The 20,296-nt window shown below is 43.1% G+C and overlaps 1 protein-coding gene across 1 annotated transcript in view; it reads left to right on the forward strand.

Annotated features, from left to right (window-relative positions):
* The window catches only part of necab1 (N-terminal EF-hand calcium binding protein 1), a 326,564-nt gene that overhangs the window by 235,958 nt on the left and 70,310 nt on the right, over positions 1-20,296 (forward strand). The window contains exon 7 of the mRNA XM_078541237.1: positions 17,991-18,112. Within this exon, the coding sequence (XP_078397363.1) occupies positions 17,991-18,112 (122 nt within the window). The remainder of the gene's footprint in view (positions 1-17,990; positions 18,113-20,296) is intronic.

Genomic DNA, 20,296 nt, shown 5'->3' on the forward strand with positions numbered 1-20,296 from the left:
TGTGCCAATCAAATGGACTGCTTTGTCCTGGATGGTGCTGAGCTTCTCGAGCTAGTTGGAGCTGCACTCATCCAGGCAAGTGGAGGGCATTTCATCACACTCCCAACTGGTACTTTGGAGATGATGGACAGGCTTTGGGGAGTTAGGAGGTGAGTTACTCACCATAGAATTCCCAGCCTTTGACCTGCTCTTGTAATTACCATATTTATAATAGGTAGTCCAGTTCAGTTTCTGGTCAATTGTAACCCCTAGGATGTTGATAATGGGGGATTCAGCAATGGTAATGCCATTGCATGTCAAGGGGCTTTGGTTAGATTCTCTCTTGTTGGAGATTGACATTGCCTGGCAGTTGTGTGTTGTAAATGTTACATGCCACTTATCAGCCCAAGCCTGAATGTTGTCTGGGTCTTGCTGCATATGGAGACAAATTGCTTCAGTATCTGAGGAGTCACAAATGTTGCTGAACATAGTATAATCATCAGGGCACATCCCCATGGTTAGTCCTACCCTGAAGAATCCCTGCAGCGATGTCTTGGGACAGTGATATAACTGTACTGCTGTTGATGGCCCACAGTGCCTCATGGATGCCCAGCCTTGAGTTGCTAGAACTGTTCGAGATCTATTCCATTTAGCACTGTGGTAGTGCCACACAGCATGATGGAGAGTATCCTCAGTGTGAACACAGGTCTTTGTTTCCACAAGGGATGTGCAGTGGTCAGTCCTACTGATATTGTCATGGACAGATGCATCTGCAGCAGATAGATCGGTGAGGATGAGGTCAAGTAGGTTTTTGCTTCCCGTTGGTTCCCTCACCACCTGCCGCAGACCCAGCCTAGCAGCCATGTCCCTTAGTCTTGGCCAGCCTGGTCGGTAGTGGTGCTGTCGAGCCACTCTTGGTGATGGACATTGAAGTACCCCACCCAGAGTACATTCTGTTCAACATGGAGGAGTACTGATTCATTAGCGGGGGGGTGGGGGGGACCAATGGTAATCAGCAGGAGTTTTCCCATATTTTACCTGATGCCATGAGACTTCATGAGGTCTGGAGTCAATGTTGAGGACCCAGGGCAACTCCCTCCCGACTGTATACCACTGTCCCGCCACCTCTGGTGGATCTGTCCTGCCAGGGATGGTGTTGGTGATGTCTGTGACATTTTCTGTGATTCAGTGAGTATGATTATGTCAGGCTGTTACATGACTAGTCTGTGGGACAGCTCTCCCAATTTTGGCAATTAGTAAGGAGGACTTTGCGGGGTCAACAGGGCTGTGTTCCCATTATCATTTTCAGTCCCTCAGTCGGTGCCAGATGGTCCATCCAGTTTCATTCCTTATCAGCTTTTTTGCAGCAGTTTGACTATCTCCCCCTGCATTTGGAGTCATCTGCACATTTAGAAATTATGTTTTTGATTCCAATGTCTAAATCGTCAATGTAAAGTGTGAACAGTGGTCTCAGCACTGATGCTTGTGGAACACATTTCATACCGTCTGCCCCTTTGGATAACTATCCTTTATTCCCAATCTTTACTTTCTGTCTTGAAGCCAGCAATCCCTTCTGGCACTTGGCTCCTGATTCCACATTCTCCCACCTTATTCATTAGTATATTATGGGGCACCTTATCAAAGATCTTTTGAAAAGATAGGTAAGTTACAACTATTGTATTGTCATTGCCTGTGCTTTCTGTTACTTCCTCAAAAAATTCAATAAGGCCAGTCAAGCAAGATTTACCCTTTTGAATCCATGCAAACTATTCCCTATTATATTTTTCATTTCTTAGAAGTTCTTATATTCTCTTCTTTAGCAAGGATTCTATTTTTTTCTTACCATTGACATTAAGCTGACTGGTATATAATTCCCTGGACATGTTTGGTCCCCTTTCTTAAATATAGGAATTGTATTAGCTATCTGCCAGTCCTCTGGCTCTACACCTTTTCTAACAAATTACTAAATATGAGTAACCTAGGCTATCTCTTCCCTAGGGCAAAATTTTACGTTCGGCGTGCAGGCGCGAGCCAGTAATATGACGCGCAATAACGTTGGGCGTGTGTCCCCACATCATTGCGTACTCGCGTGATATTTCATTCGGCAGGCGTGCACCAGAGTCGGCTGCACGTCCGCCGATAATTGAAAGGCCTATTAAGGCCATTAATAAGCTCAGTAAAGTCGAATTTATGCTGCCCGTCCAACCTTTACATTTTTTAGGAAACCTCATCCACGAGTGGGATGAGGTTTCCTAAAGCAAATAAACATTAAGTAAAAACTTTATTTTGGAATTAGAAACATGTCCCATCTCATGTGTCACATGAGGGGGCATGTTTTAATCAATTTTTACCGTATTTATAAATTTTTTTAAAAAACGCTTCAATCTCCCTGAGGCAACTCTGTGCCTCAGGGAGTTTGTAACGCTCTTTCACATGCATGCACAAACTGCACACCAGACCCGCTCTCCCTCCTCCCCCCCCCACCCGCACAGATAGCCGCTCACGATCCATGCAGGGCGGGCCTTAATTGGCCCACCCATGTGAAATTGTGGTGCAGAGCCCATCGCGGGCAGCAGTCGGCTTCCCGACCACCTCCACCCACTCTCTCCGAGCCCACCTGACGAGGGAAAAGTCCTGGCCCTAGATTCTTTTAAATTACATAGATGCAATCCATCTGGACCGGGGTTTTATCTACTTGGAGATTGTTTAGTTTATTCAAAACATCCTCTTTTTATGTTAAATGCACTTATCTCATTATTCATTTAATCATTCAATGTCATGTCTATCTGTTCTGTCTTCCTTGTAAATACCAAAGTGAGATAATTATTTATTATTTCTGTTATCTTTCAATCGTTACTTGTGGCATTGTCCTGTTTATCCTTTAATGGTCCTATCCTTTAATGGTCCTATTCCATCATAATCTTCCTTTTTTATTGTTGTGCCTGTAAAATAATTTACTATTTTGTTTTATGTTCCTTGATGATTTAGTTTTATAGTTCCTGTTTGCCTTCCTAATTATTTTTTGACTTTCCTCCTAATATCTTAATATTCTATCTTTTCCTGCACTTCTTTTCTGTCTATGTACTTAACGTATGCCTTAATTTTAATCCTCAATTGTTCCCTTTACAATTCTGATGAAGAAAGCTCTCAACTTCTCAAGTTCTTCTCAAGTTGTTCTTCATAACTGTAACCCTATATTTTTGAAAGATTGTGGCAAATCTATTTGCGCATTTTATGTTGTCTATATAACTTTCCTATCCCACCCTCAAACTGCAGTTTAACAGAGGTCTTATGTAATTTCCTAATTTGTTGCCAGCTTTCTTACGGCAGATAAGTCGAACCTCACCAAACGCTTCAGATGGTGAGATGGTATCTATGTTTTCCACGTGCTTGAGAGTGTAAAACATGTGTGCATCATTCTTTGTCTCATCGTGCACATCATTATCATTTTCTGATGTGCCAGACACCTATGTATATGTTTCTGATGGGATACCAGACAGTCATTCTTATTGCCTGAAGGTACCCATTGTGTATGGTCTGTTTGGATTAATGCATGGCTCTTTGTAGCTGCATCAGCCTTTGCTCTAGTGCATTGTCACTTCCAAAGGCCCTTTCTGCTATATGCCTTGCAGAATTGAAGGAAAGCTGGGCATTTCCTTGCTGCATGCAGAGGCCACAACTCCCACATGTTTTGCTGGGTTTGGTTGTTCTAGTAAGTGCATCAGCAATTGGGGTTGTAAGCTTCATTGATCTGTGATGATCACTTCGTACTTACGCCCATGCTTGAATAGCTCTTCCATGCTATATGTTTGGGCTTGTCTAGCAGATCTTGCTGGAATGTTTCCATGGGAATGGATGCAATCACCAACTCAGGTGTCTGCCGTAAGAAAGCTGGCAACTACTTGTAATTGGGTATTGTCACAGGGGCAAGTGCCAATATACTACCCTTGTGAATTCTAAAAGACATGAAAGATCGTGGTGAAACCTATTGCTGTGAAACTTTCAGTATACAACAGTTCACTAATTCCATGCGCATGTTCCATTATGCTGTAATGCAAGTACAATAAATCCTCCTGGGTGCCACAGATGCTCTCCAGCATGGAGACTAAAGGCCCAGTGATTACAGGTCTACTGGCATGCCGTGACCTTGCACTAGTGACAATCTATGGAATTAGTCGGATATCACAAGGCAGTTAAACCTCAGAAACTACTCCTGTGACCACAACCTAACATCGAAATAACCATAACGTTGCGACAAAATTGGCAGTTTCAAGAGAGGCGCAACATTACATTTACAGGAGAATGCAAGTCCGCTAACTGATCTGGTACATTTTGGGCAACACAAATGCCAGCATCTACAAGAATAAATGGTTAAAGATTCCACACTACAGGAACAGTGGAAAACCATCATCAAAGGCTGGCCTGATTCAATCTGGCATGTCCACAAACACGTGAGGTAATTTTGACCTTACCGGATGAGCTAGGCATCTTCTGGGGAGTCATTTTTAAAGACAGGCAGGTCATCATACGGAATCTTTGTGACCTGATATTCTTCAATAACTTCATCACTCACACGTGGGCGTAGATCGGACAAGAAGCTCGGAGAAAGGTAGTCTATTGGCCGAGTACGAAAAATGACATCTAAGTCATTGTCAAGAAGTGCGAGGCAAGTCAAGAGCACTTGCCAAGTCAGCACAAAGGACCACTAATTCCACATGAAGTTCCTACTCATCGTTGGTCCAAAATTCCGACTTCTGTCATGTCCATGGTACTGACCTCATCATCATCATTGACTACTTTGCCAAGTACCTCATTTTTTGACAGTTGTACAATATGTTAAGCACAACTGTCATGCACACTTTAAGTACTATTTTCATTTTATTTAGTGCACCTAGAGAGATCATTACGAATAACAGTCTGCAATTTATTGAAAGCCGTTTCAGGATATGCATGAGAAGTAGAATATCAATCACATTGCTTCTTCTCCTCATTCGCATGGTGACATCCCTATTTCTCAAATGCAGACAAGCAATATCTACACATTACAATGTTACTTCTGACTTACACCTTTAAGTGCAACTATTCCACCACTAGCAGGGCTCATGTTTGAAAGATAATCTAGCAACTCTTACCCATTCTATTCTCTCAGAAACTAGAGGGAAACTTTTAAAACTGCAAGAGAAGATAACCAAAGTCCACGCTTAAAATTTGGGTACAGAATTGCCAGGTTTACAATTGGGACAACAAATTTGCATCCAGGATCCCACAGAAGGTATGTGGCAACCAGCCGAGGTGACAAGGATTTGTTCGGAACCAAGGTCCTATGAAGCCATTATACACAAAGATGAGGTGTAGCTGAGGACAAGTCAGATCCATTCTAGCTACTCAACCACCAAGCAATCCTATTTCTTTGAGGGCAAGATGTCTAATGAAACCAGAAATGATATCCAAAAATGACAATCCCACAGATCACTGTGAGCAATTAAAGACACCGCCAGACAAGGTTACCATTACAAGTTCTGGGCATACCAGCAGATTACCTCTATGCTTTAGAGACTCATAGATTTATCAGTTCTAAACACTTATTGTAATGGTAACTAAACATGAACATGTGCTGTAACTTATTTGGAAGGGTGGAAAGTATCTTTAAAAAGAAAGGTGGATATTGTAATATGATATTAAGGGGTTTCAGCAAGACATCACTAGAAAGGAAGTGTGTGATGCGATCCAGTTTTAGTTTCGCTTTTGCTTTCAGCAGAGCACACGCACAGTTCTGCAGCTCCAATGTCTTCTAGCTTCATACTTCTGTATAAATGTTCCCAAGCACCTAGTCTCAATAGATGAACTCATGTGTTTACCCAATCCCTTATGAGTGATCGATGCATTAATATCATTGTAAAAACTAAAATGGGGATAGGCTTAGCAAATGGCATTCCAAAATTGGAGGGGTGGGTGCCACACCCACCCCTCCAATTTTGGAATGCCATTTGCTAAGCTTATCCCCATTTTAGTAATTAAATATAGCTGGTTGTATTTCAACTGTGCTGAGGGAGCAAGAAGTTGACAATTGGATCCTAAATTTCAGAAAAGTATCTAAGAAGAGGATACACCTACTCTCTAGGTTCTTTCTTCAGGGACATAGAAGATCACAAGGATGTTACAGAAATATCTTGAAACCATGAGTACCAACTGAAATGGTACTGAGGCCTTTGCTTTACCTTGGCAATGATGAATGCCAGCACCTTGCAAAGTAACAGATATATACAATTTTAAAAAATCAGTGAAGTCATGCTCCTGCGGTTTATCAGTTGTGTAAAAAAATGTTGTTGCTTTTGATTCTGTTGGGCTTCAAACTCCACAATTCCTGGCAATATGTAAAGATCTACATCAAGAGAAAACAGCACAAGCATATCATGAGACCAAAAAAGTTGCCCTTGAAAAAGGTGGAAATGATCATTGAAATGAAATAACTTCAGAAAAGCTGACTTGCCTCCTAAATGTTTGACAGCTCAAAAACAGAACTGAATAAAAACCATGACATGTGATGGTTAAAAAAAAACACACTAAAATTGCAGGGCATCATAGATGTATAACTTAAACTGTAATTATAGTCAACTTTCCTTCATTTTAAGTAAAAGGAAGTCTGTAAAAGCCAGTGGGGTGTACAAAGAGAATATACAACGTTTATTTTCTTGCAGGAGTTCTGGCAACATATATTTTCCATCCACACTTCGAAACACACTAAAAAATGTAAATTTTTACCTCCCCCACTGAAGGTGGGTGGAGGTAATGTTTTCGACTCTGTTTGTTAATCTGTTTGTCTATCTCAAAAACTAATGAACGAATTTCAACAAAACTTGGTACAAAGATAGGGTATGGCCCAAGGAAGAACTGATTAGTTTTTCTGGTGAAGATGCCAATCCGGATCTGGATCCTAGAATTTTTTTAAGTATCCATTAACTTTAGGAGATGGGATGAATTGACCTATTTTTAAGAATGTTGTGGGTTGTTTGAATATTGCTGATAGTTTTAGAATTTTGTGAATTGTCTCAGCTCTGTGGTAGAATGTCACAACTGTCAAAATGTGAGCAGAGTTTTCAGAGCAGGTTGTTAGATATGGATTGGCTTGAAACCTCCTCAGTCAAATGGAAGCTCTTGATAAAAAGGTTTATTTTTTCAGCTTTGTAGATACAGGGCATCACCAGGCAGAGAAAAAGTCTCAAGGGAGAGCTGTGTAATTGTAATAACAATGAGTTAACACAGTATAGCAGAGGTATGTACTCTATCTAGTTCCCTCTTCATGTGTTAACACTATTTGGAACATATTCCAATATTTTGGAATCTATAATAAATATGGATATTGCTTTTGTTCAGCTAAAAATGAAATGACTTCTGGTTTTTATTGGTCCAATTTTATTGAAAACTACTTTCTAATTGCAATTGAGAATGGATTACTTTTTAAATATATTTTAAAACTATCATGCAGCAAACAATAAATTACTACGAGAAAAAAAGTTATTGGGGGTAAAATTTGGCTCCCTAGTGCCCATATTTTCAGTGATAGGGGTTCCTTTTTGATATCAAATTGGTGCATTGCTGCACACACATTTTCAGGAGAGCATTCGTTTGAGTGTTAGGAACGTGCACTGGAGGTATGCAGAGTAGGCAGATCATGATGCCAGTCAGCATGCAACGCTGATTTGACACCAACACTTGCCATTTTCAATGTCACAACTCCTGCACTCATAACCTCATACATCTGAACATGCGTTCAGCAGCTCAAAGGGTGATCATCTATTTTCAAGTTACTAACTGATTGATTCTACTGGCTCTGTCTGAGTTTATAGAAGCGCTGTTTGTTGTATACTGCTGTTTAAAGTTGGTGAAGGCAACAGAAAATGGTGTTGCATATGTTGAAGGTCTTGGTTCTAACTTCAATGGTTCTGGTCAGACCACTTGCTCCTCATTATAGGTGCTGTAATTACCAAACCCTTGGCCTGCAACATGACAGGAAGAATGAGTGAATCCAATACAGAGAAGGACAATCTGCTCAGAGAGTGGGGAAGAGGAGAGTGGGAAGGGCACTCAGCCAGGGGCCACATCCACGCAGGGGCTTCATGGAGCAAACCTCGTACCTTAACATCAGCAAGGGACAGCGTGAAAGTGCTCACTGAAATCTGAGGCTGATCTGCAACCGTGCGACTCAGAGCAGGGAAAGGAATCATGTGCATTTTCTTAGGCCTGGGTTGGTGTGCAGGACCCAGATACTGAAGTCCTGCCCCATTTCTGATAGATTCCATTTTGGTTGGTAGTGGAAAGTGGGTGGGGCATGACACACACATGAAGGAAACTTGAATTTAGCTGGGCCAGTGCTGGGTTCAAACAGACCCCATTTTCACTCTAGCAAGGGTCTTAACAGAATAGAAGTGACAATATTTTATAGTGGACATAAATACACTTGAACTGCCATGATGTGAAGTTATTTAAATCCCCAGTCATTTAAAAATTAATAAAAGGCTGTCTGTGTCAGTGAGAGTTGAAAAACTCTGTTCTAGCAATTACCATAGCTGTTTGTTGGCATTTCCCTAAGGGCTATCATTAGGTCAAACATGGGCAAGGAAACCTCCTGCTGATTACCACATCCCTCAGCTGATGGATCAGTGCTCCTCTATGTTGAACATCACTTGGAGGAAGCACTGAGGGGGCCAAAGGCGCAGAATGTTCTCTGAGTGAGGGACTTCAATGTCCATCACCAAGAGTGGTTTGGTAGTACCATCACTGACCGAGCTGGCCGAGTCCTAAATGACATAGCTGCTAGACTGGGTCTGCGGCAGGTGGTGAGGGAACCACAAGAGGGAAAAATATACTTGACCTCATCCTCACCAGCCTGCTTGTCGCAGATGCATCTGTACATGACAGTATCAGTAGGAGTGACCACTGCACAGTCATTGTGGAGACAAAATCCCGCCTTCACATTGAGGATACCCTCCATCATGTTGTGTGGCACTACCACCCATGCTAAATGGGATAGATTTCAAACAGATCTAGCAACTCAAGACTGGGCATCCATGAGGCGCTGTGGGCCATCAGCAGTAGCAGATGTACTCAGACACAATCTGTCACCTCATGGCCCGGCATATCCCCCACTCTACCATTATCATCAAGCCAGGGGATCAACCCTGGTTCAATGAAGAGTGCAGGAGGGCATGCCAGGAGCAGAACCAGGCATACCTAAAACTGAGGTGTCAACCTGGTGAAACAATAAAACAGGACTACTTGTGTGCCAAACAGCATAAGCAGCAAGTGATAGACAGGGTTAAGCGATCCCACAACCAACAGATCAGATCTAAGCTCTGCAGTCCTGCCACATCCAGTCGTGAATGGTGGTGGACAATTAAAAAACACACTGGAGGAGGTGGCTCCACAAATATCCCCATCCTCAATGACGGAGGAGCCCAGCACAGCAGTGTAAAAGATAAGGCTGAAGCATTCGCAACAATCTTCAGCCAGAAGTGCTGAGTGGATGATCCATCTTGGCTTCCTCCGGAGGTCCCCAGCATCACAGATGCCAGTCTTCAGCCACTTCATTTCATTCCACGTGATATCAAGAAATGGCTGAAGGCACTGGATACTGCAACGGCTATGGGCCCTGACAATTCCGGCAATAGTTCTGAAGGCTTGTGCTCCAGAACTTGCTGCACCCCTATCCAAGCTGTTTCTGTACAGTTACAACACTGGCATCTACCTGGCTATGTGGAACATTGCCCATGTATGTCCTGTACACAAAAAGCAGGACAAATCCAACCCGGCCAATTACCGCCCCATCAGTCTACTCTCCATCATCAGTCAAGTAATGGAAGGGGTCATCAACAATGCTATGAAGTAGCACTTGCTTAGCAATAACCTGCTCACTGATGCCCAGTTTGGGTTCCACCAGGGCTACTCAGCCCCTGACCTTGTTACTGCCTTGGTTCAAACATGGACAAAAGAGCTAAACTCTAGAGGTGAGGTGAGAGTAACTGCCCTTGACATCAAGGCAGCATTTAACCGAGTGTGGCATCAAGGGGCCCTAGCAAAATTGGGGTCAATGGGAATCAGGGGGAAAACACTCCACTGGTTGGAGTCATACCTAGCACAAAGGAAGATAGTTGTGGTTGTTGGAGGTCAGTTATCTCAGCTCCAGGACCTCATTGCAGGAGTTCCTCATGGTAATGTCCTAGGCACAACCATCTTCAGCTGCTTCATCAATGACCTTCCTTCCATCATACGGGCAGAAGTGGGGATGTTTTCTGATAATTGCACAATGTTCAGAACCATTCGCGACTCCTCAGATACTGAAGCAGTCCATGTCCAATTGCAGCAAGACCTGGGCAATATCCAGGCTTGGGCTGACAAGTGGCAAGTAACATTTGTGCCAGACAAGTGTCAGGCAATGACCATCTCCAAAATGAGAGAATCGAACCATTACCCCGTGATGTTCAATGGCATTACCATCACTGAATCCCCACTATCAACATCCTGGGGGTTACCATTGACCAGAAACTGAACTGGACTAGCCATATAAATACTATGGCTACAAGGGCAGGTCAGAGGCTAGGAATCGTGCAGCAAGTAACTCGCCTCCTGACTCCCCATAGCTTGTCCACCATCTACAGGGCACAAGTCAGGAATGTGATGGAATACTCCCCACTTGCCTAGATGAGTGCAGCTCCTACAACACTGAAGAAGCTGGACACCATCAAGCAGTCCGCTTGATTGGCACCACATCGACAAACATTCACTCCCTCCACCACCAACGCACAGTGGCAGCAGTGTATACCATCTACAAGATGCACTGCAGGAATTCACCAAGGCTCCTTAGATAGCACCTTCCAAACCCACAACCACTGCCGCCTAGAAGGACAAGGGCAGCAGATAGACGGGAACACCACCACCTGGAAGTTGCCCCGCAAGCCACTCACCATCTTGACTTGGAAATATATTGCTCTTCCTTCACTATTGCTGGGTCAAAACCCTGGGAACTCCCTTCCTAGCAGCACTGTGGGTGTACCTACATCACATGGTCTGCAGCGGTTCAAGAAGGCAGCTCACCACCTCCTTCTCAAGGGCAACTAGGGATGGGCAATAAATGCTGGCCTAGCCAACGAAGCCCACATCCCGTGAATGAATGAAAAAAAAAGACATCATCATGAATGCCTGGCTGCTTTCCACAAACTATAATTATCTCAGCAGGGTGGTCTTAAGACCACAGTTTAATTGACAGCTCAAAGAAGTTATTGACGGATTAGTTGCTTTGATGTGATGTTATGAAGAGAAGTTCATATGCTTTTATAAGGATTAATGGATACCTTGAAGAGGTTTAAATGTTTGAATGGATTTTCATGAATGAAAGTGTTTTATTTATATAGTGAAGGCTGCAATATCTATTTAGAGTATTTATTTCATCTCTACAAGGCTCCTGAAGTCTGCCCATGGTGGATACTGGGTGAGTTGGTATGGATGGTGTAAGGGCCAAGGTGATGGGTGGGCTGGACATAAGTTGGCATTAAGTTGGTATGGGGCTATAAGGGGCCATGCGTGGGAATGTCGGCACAGATTGGCATTAAGTTGGCATGGGGGCAGAAAAGGGACATGGGGTGTGTGGGTGTGGGCAAGAGTTGGCATTAAGTTGGTATGTGGGCTTGGAGGTAGCCTGGGGATGGGGTTGGAGGAGGTGATGGGATGTGAGGGGTGAGAGGTAGAGGCCCTAAAATTGAATAAAGCAACTGTGAAGAAGTCCTGGAGAACCAGGGCAGGCGCTTTAAACAGCCTGCCCCGACACTCTGAAGTTCCTGTGGCCACCTCCAATCTGCATTCAGGGGCAGCAGGCCCGACTCTATCCTACACCTACCCACTCCCCAGAATGAAGATTGTGCCATTCAGTATAGTTTCTCCCAAGGCAGATGCAGTGAGCTGCAAAATTTCCTAATTTGCGCTCTCTGCCTCGGAAGCGAAAATCCAGGCCTTAGTCATCGTCTTGCAGGTGCCCTTTCCCAGCCTAGTGCTCCTACACAGTGCTACCCCATTTATTGCAGCCCAGCTGGTGGAAGGCTACTGACCTTCAGATGGTTTGCAGGGCAACCTCTAGATACTGTGGGCCTTGAGACCTAGCTTTGAATGGCTCCAGACATGGGCAGCAGCAGTCTGGGCTTTCTGGCTGATAGGCAACAGCAAAGATATTGGCAGTGAAAGTGGTGGGAAGATGAATGCTGTCATCGTGAATGCAGACAGCAGATTCATGTTCCTTGAAGCCACTGATGCTCCACCGGAGCACTGCCTCAGTAATTCTGGCAACCTGTTGGAGGACAGATTGTTGGACTGCTGTGAATCTGTAAGCCCATTTGAGCACTGGTATCTGTAGCCATGTTGGCAGCAGTCTGAGCTCCATTAGCACCAAGCTGCACATGCATTACAAGAAGCTGATATTGCAGGACTTCAGTTTGTAATGCCATTACAGCCCTCAGATGCTGGGTTGCTTCTGTTTGTAGTGGAAGCTGAGAAATTGGCCATCAGATGCTGCATCATGGTTGGGTCTGCAATTGCTCTCATGAAGTTCGCCTCAACTTCCAGCCAGAAAGAATGTTCTCTAAGCTCTGCATAAATCCCTGTGCCACATTGTTGCTGGACCCCTCCATGCTCCTTAGTAGTGGTAGCAGGCTAGCCAGGTTGCAGTTCTTCAGTATCTGAAAGAAAAAAGCCACAACGTAAGGTTGAAACCAAGAGATACGTGCTTATAGCATCTGAAATTTGTAAATCAGAAGAGATTATGGAACGAGGGGGAGCTGAGATATGAGAAGGAGGTTTAGGTATGAATATATTGCTGTCTTCAATGATTTCAGCCCCACCACGATCCAGGACCTCAGTTACAGCTGTTCCAATCATGGTCAGCGCTGTCCCCTCCATCGCAGTAATGTCTGTCCTCTGCAATCATGCACCATCTTGTCCAGAAAGAGAGAGGGAAGTGTGTCAGTGAATGTGATGCAATGTGTTGGGTGGTGTGTCTGTCATAGTTGAATAACTGGCACTACGTGCAAACAATGAGATGTGGGTATGAGGCTTGCAGCAGTTTTAACTGCTGCACCATTAGTGGCCACAGCATCAGCTGCCTACAGGCTCTAATCTCTGGAATGCCCTCCCTAAACACCTCTATTTCTCTACCTTTCCATCATCCTTTAAGAGGTTCCTTAAAACCTACCTCTTTGACCAACCTTATAATGTTGCCTTACGTGGCTTGGTGTCTAATTTTGTTATGGTGTTGTGATGCTCTTGTGAAGCATCTTGGGATATTATATGTGAAAGGCGATATATACATATAAATACATATTTTTGTTGGATATGCATGAAGGTTACATGAAGCTATGAATCTGAAATTTGAGTCATGGTTGATTGTAATTGTCGGTAGGTGAGTGAAGATTGGAGTGGTGTATTGAGCAGCGTATGAAGCTAATGGTTCAGTTGAAAGGATATGGAATTTGAAGATGCATTTGGCCACTCATGTGAAATCATTAACGCGCTGTATCCAGGTGCTCAGGGCTACATTTCTGGCAGTTACCTTGACGGCTATCTGCCCCTTTATTGTTCAGTCCTATAATGCATTTCTAGAGTGCAAGTGAAACTTCCCATGGAACTTTTTTTTTAACTACTTTAAAAACAGTTTGGTTAACTTTCAACACATCTGTACTTCAAAATTGATTGTTTTTTCCCTTTAATGTAAAAAAATCTTAGATATTAGGATTTTTAACAAACCAACCAGAATGAAATGCTGATGACTGACTACATGTAAGTACTGGATTTAATTATAATAGCACAACTCCCTGCAGCTTCATTTGTTCTCGGTGATAAGTGATTGCTGGAAGGAAAATTGACTAATTATTTGAAGAAAACTTTTGTTTTCCTTTCCTGTTGGGGATAGGTTCAGTAGGCATATTGATTCGCTAGAACATTGCAGGGTCCAGTGGTTCCTTAATAATTGAAATGTATTTACATTTTTTGAATCCACCAAATAAGATGTTTGTAATGGACTTTTCAGAACAGAAGAGAAACTAGAGAGCAAAGGAGATATTGGCTTTTGTGATGCCAGATGGACTATCAGTTTAAAGTTATGCCATTTGATGTGAAAAATGCATCTGCAACATTTCAAAGACTGACAAACAAAGTAATTGCAGGTCTGAGCAAATGTGCTGTTTGTATTGACGACTTGATAGTTTTCAGTCAGATGTGGGAGGAGCATTTACAACATCTGGAACAATTATTTACTCAATTATAAGGCAGCTAATTTAGTGATGAACTTGGCTAAAAGTGAATTTGCAAAAGCACAAGTTATGTATCTAGGCCATACCATTGAACATGGTAATGTGGCTCTGAGAGATGTGAAAGTCAAGGTTATTGTGGATTTCCCTGTGTTTACAACAAAACAAGAAGTTTTGAGATTTCTGGGCATGTGTGGGTTTTATCGGCAATTTGTATCAAATTTTAGTCATGTGGTTGCTCCATTGACTGAGCTATCAAAAAAGAACAAGAAGTTTCAATTGACACAGGAGTGTCAGGAAGCATTTGACAGTCTGAAAACTATATTAACTACAACACCAGTTTTGGCAGTACCCAATTACATCAAGCAATTTAAGTTGGCCATTGACACAAGTGAATAGGCATTGGGGCCATACTGTTACAAGAAGATGACACTAGAATTGAAAAAACCGATAGGGTATTTTTCACGAAAGTTGAATGTACAACAGAGAAGATATTTAACGACCGAAAAGGAGACTTTGGGTTTGGTATTAGCATTGCAGCATTTTGAGATTTATGTTGCAAACAATTCATCAGAAACAATTCTACAGACCACAATCCTTTAAAGTTTCAGGAGGAAATTTGAGATGGAAGTGCAATGTTATTCAGGTGGAGTTTATTACTGAAAACATTTAATCTACAGATCATGCATGAGACGGGATGAAAAAAACCTGATTGTAGATGTGTGTCAAATGTTTGAAGCTTAAAAAGAAACATTCAATATTTCAAAACCTGGACACTGGACTAGAATGATTTCTGTTGATACCAAGGGCTTGTGTATACATTGTCATGTTAACGCATGCATCTGGTACTGTAATAGTGTAATAAGTATAGGAGGTAATGTAAGATGGGTTCAGAAAATGAAGCAATATTTTTGAAATTATGACGGTTAATTTTTTTAATAAGGAGGGGGATGTCAGGAAGATATAACAATTTTCATAATGTTATTGGAATTTATTGTAGAGTAATAATGGGGTCTGTGTCTATTTCTGTGTGTGTGTGTGTTTGTGTGTGACTTAATTGAATTAAAGGCAGCTGGTCTGAAGTCTTTGATGTAACAGAAGATGAGCTACATTTGAAATTAGGTAAACATGGGAGATGTTTTAGAATGTGAGAGGTAAAGGGAATATTTGCATTTTAAATAAACCAGACTAGCTTGAATTCAAAGGCGGGGTGAAATTTTTCACCTAGCTAGGAGAAGTTAAGAAACAGTAGGCAGAATTGTGCCCTTGACGGGTGGGCAGGCCCCACCAGCTTGGTGGCGGGCGGGCAGCCGATCGCCACCACCGAAACGGGCCCTGCTGCCATTTTGACTGGGCGGGCCAATTAAGGCCTGCCCAGGGGCCGCCCAACGGGAAGCGCTATGCGCTTCCTGTGCGGGGGGGGAGGAGGGATTCCCCAACTGTCAGAGTGCGCTCTTTCGCGCGCATGGTGCACATCTCCCTGAGACTAAGTGCTGTCTCAAGGAGAGCGCTGAAAGTTTTATAAACTTCAAAAATAGAAAAATAAAAAAATTATTAACATGTCCCCCTCATGAGACAATGTCACACGAGATGGGACATGTTAATAAATATCACATAAATTTTTTAAAACAGACATGAAACCTCATCCCGCCGGTGGATGAGGTTTTATGTTTTTTCAGAAGCCCGCTGGGACTCCTGGCCTGCCCACCAACCTTAAGGTTGGACGGGCAGGGCCTTTAATTGGCTTAATTCTCCTGTCAATGACCTCAATTGGCCATTAACAGGTTGGTTGGCGGACAGCTGATTGTGCTGTCCGCCCGCCTTCCTGAATATTTAAATGGGGCGGGATGACATCACGGGGAACCCCCGACATCATCCCGCATCATTTTCGTGTTAGTGAGCGGACCTTGCCCCCAGCTCGCTGACAGAAAAATTCTGCCCAGTATGTTTATTTTTCCCAAAGAGTACTGGTAAAATTGGTACTGAGAGAGATTTTTATTATTAGAGTGGTAAAGTCCAAAGACATAGTGAAACAATGGGAATTTGCATTCAAAGGGGAAAATAGATATAAAGGAGAGAAGGCTGTGTATGAGGATAGACATTCTAAGATCTAAAACAAGTGTGAAAAATCTCCAACATCTAAACCTCAAGCTGTTGTTTACAAAGAACTGAAGTTAAGAAAACTCACTTTGAATTGGATTGTTCAGGGTATTGTGTTCCTTTGCCTGGGTCTTTTAAAATCTATGGGCTGAATTTTGCCGTTGGCGAGCAGGGGGTGGGGCCCACTCACCGACATGTAAAATGACATGGGATGACATCGGGGGGAACCCCCAACATTATCCCGCCCCATTTAAATTTTCAGGAAGGCGGGAGCACAGCCAAATCAGCAGCGGGCCCGCTGACCTGTCAATGGCCAATTGAGGCCATTGACAGGATCACTTAAACAATTAAAGGACCTGCCCGTCCAACCTTAAGGTTGGCGGGCAGGCCAGGAGCTCCGGTGGGCAATAGAAAAAACATGAAATCTCATCCACTGGTGGGATGAGGTTTCATGCAGGAATTTAAAAAGTTTAATAAACTTATAATGTAAACTATGAACATGTCCCATCTCACGTGACATTGTCACATGAAAGGGACATGTTCGGGAATTTGTTTTTTCTAATTTTCATATTTTTAGAAGTGTAAGCGATCTCCATGAGGCAGCACTTAGCCTCAGGGAGATATGCGCCCTTTTGTGCGCATGCGCGAAAGAGCGTACTTTTGCTTTTGGGGAATCCCCCCCTGCCTGCACAGGAAGTGCATAGCGCTTCCCACCAGACGCCTTAATTGGCCCACCCACGTAAAATGGCGGTGGGGCCCGCTTCTCTGGTGGGGATCGGCTCCCCGCCTGCCAGAGATTGGGTCGGGCCCGTTCGCCCGGCAGGCAGCAAATTCTGCCCTATGTGTTGCCTTAACGAAAGTGTAACTGGGAGTTAGATTAACTAGGGGATTTAGAAATTATCATAGTAGTAATTTGTAGATCTATGTGTGTGCTTAAAATCATTTCTTCTACTAATAAAGGTTTAATTTAGTTTTGTAAGAAACCTATAAGCCTCGGAGGTCTTATTACTACTGAATTCAAGGCATGCATCTCGAAATTTATACAAATCACAAAACAGTGGCAGTTGTTTCAAGTTTCCCTTTGGGGTTTGAGCAGCTCAGCATTTACCATCGGCTGTGCCATTGCACTCATTAATCATCTAGCTACCCAATAGGTGGATTGTTCATCACAGATCCACAGTTCCCTGAGCTGCTTGAGGAGTTGCCATTCTTCAAACTTGATTTAATGTTTAAAAGAATGATAAAAACAAAAATAGATATGGCATATAGCACATACAAATAAAATTTTATTAAGTAATTAAATTAATCAACTATTAACAAAGTATTTTCCTTCTAGCATTTAATTTCATTGACCAAGGGTGACTTGTGTGGCATTTCACAGGCTGCTGTAAAGTGAAGAAAGAATGCTCCTGCAGCTTTGCAAAGAATCTGTCTCCTATAGAGTAGGACCACAGGAATACAAAATTATCCCAGCTCTCCTGAACAATTGATCAATTATATCTGACAGGAACAATAGGAAGCTGGATGGCATCATAGTCTTTGGAGATACTTCTTTAACTCGTATATTTAAAAAGGCTAAAGATAAAATCAACAGGAAGACTAACTATTATCTCTTGTTTGTAGACAGGGTCCAGTGAAACCAGAGGTTCTGTCAATTAACTGGTCAGGGAAAAGATCCAGTCGGAGGCTTCAGAGGACTAACAGCCTGTCTCCAAACAACACCAATTTCAGCATCCTGAACTCAGGTATTTTACTGACAGTCTTATGTTACAAGTTTCATTTTTAAGTTAACATGAAAAAGCTCTCCCTCCAGATTGTTCCCAAATGTTTTACTGGCATTATTAACTTGTGGCCCAAATATTAAATATATAAGAGTGATACAGTATTGGTGTAATTATTAGTGTTATAAATGCTTGCCAAGAATATATTCTAATACTTATTGGTTCTGGTATTACTAATGTGTTTTATAAATGTTTCATGTATATCATTTATGCTATACATTAAATGGACTAAAGGATGGCATTCTCACCCTCTGTATATGCAAGAAGGAACAATTACTTCCATGTTGATCAACAAGAATCAAATATTTTTTATTGTTAAAGTGTACTCCTATGAAATGTAACAGCCAGATGTTAAGTTTCTTAGCCCATCCATTAGTGTAAGAAGAACTGTGAAAAAACAGGCATATGGTTCTGATTGCTGGCAAGAAAGGGAAGCAATTATACTTAGTATTCCATTCAAACAGAGACATGGATTTTAACTACTAGCAAGAAAAAATAGTTATTTTCCCACCCGCAAGCAAATAATGAAGACCCTGTTGACTTTAATGGTCAAACCTAATGAAAAACCATGGGCTAATTTCTGATCTGTTCCAGCAGGAGAAGCCCAGGAAAGTAAAAACACTTTTAAAACTTTCACTGTTGGGATTCTTCTAGCATCAATCTATTTCCTTAACAAAAACAGAATTACCTGGAAAAACTCAGCAGGTCTGGCAGCATCGGTGGAGAAGAAATCAGTTAATTACCTTGTTGATCAGGCAGAAAACTCATTGCAGTTCCTACTCAGGCCTCCTAATAATTTTGATGTCTTATTACTGAGATCTAATATATATGCAAATAGGACCCCATTAGCGTTGGCTGGTGTCTTTGCTGCCTAGCTGTTCAGTTGAGCAAATTAAAATTGCGATTTGGAAACCAATCGGTCGCCAAGGTCATCGAGACCAACAGGACAGCACAATGAGCAGGCTGTCTCAGATGCCAATGCGAGTGAGGGGGGAGCACCTAGACATAGCACCGCAAGCGCACCAGGGGTTTCTTATTGGTGGTTTTATGTTGCCCTGCTATTAGTTCATCACCGCTCGGTGTGATGTGTAAACCTTTGTAATTTTTTAAAATTAACTTCATTTTGTTAAATCATTAAATTTTGATATGTGAGCATGGCTCAGGGTGACTCCTTACTTCTGCAGGTGGACGGGAACCCATGATGTTATGAGTGTGTTGTTTGACATTGAGCTTTATTGACAAGACCCTTAGTTAATGTTCTTACCCAGGTAGATTTTGCACTCAGGTATCGAGTATGGATCCTGCAGCCCTGGCAAGTGTTGGAGATCCATCTGTGGTGTGCTAGCTAAAGGTTCGTTGGATTAACGCCTGCCGGGTGTCCCTACCTCCCCGGAGTAAGCCTGAGTCAGTGTCTACCCCCTCAGCGTTCTCCTGTGCTTGCTCATCCTCGGACACACTGCTGGACTCATTGTGTGCAGCCCGAGCAGCTGCGTCTACATCGCTTCGTCCACTGAGTCGCCCCTTTCCAGCACCAGATTGTGGAGAGTGCAGCATACAACCACTATCAGTGACACACGACCGGGGGGGTATTGGAGTGCCCCCCCCGAGCGGTCCAGGCATCAGAAGCGCATTTTGGTTCTCTCTACCACAGCCCTTGTGGAGGTGTGGCTCCTATTGTACCGCTGCTCAGCTTCTGTTCTTGGATGGCGGAGGGGCGTCATGAGCCACCTTTTGAGGGGATAGCCCTTGTCACCCAGCAGCCATCCATCCAGCCGGGCTGGAGCACTGAAGAGCCTCGGCGCCTGGGAGTGTCTGAGGATGTAAGCGTCGTGGAAGCTGCCTGGGTACCTTGCACAAATTTGTAAAATCTGCATCCTGTGATCACACGCTATCTGCACGTTCAAGGGGTGGAATCCCTTCCTGTTGACGAAAGTACCAGGCTCACTTGCTGGCACCTTGATGGTCAAATATATGCATTCGATTGCACCCTGGACACAGGGGAAGCCAGAAATCGCTATGAAGCCTCTGGCTCGCTCTGTCTGGCTGGCCTTGTCCCAGCGGAAGTGAGTGAAAGTCAATGCACACCTGAACAGAGCGTCTATCACCTGCTTGACACAAGTATGGACAGCTGACTGGGAGACACCGCAA

This window comes from Cetorhinus maximus, chromosome 4 (assembly GCF_964194155.1).
Source record: "Cetorhinus maximus chromosome 4, sCetMax3.hap1.1, whole genome shotgun sequence".
NCBI classification, from domain to species: domain Eukaryota; kingdom Metazoa; phylum Chordata; class Chondrichthyes; order Lamniformes; family Cetorhinidae; genus Cetorhinus; species Cetorhinus maximus.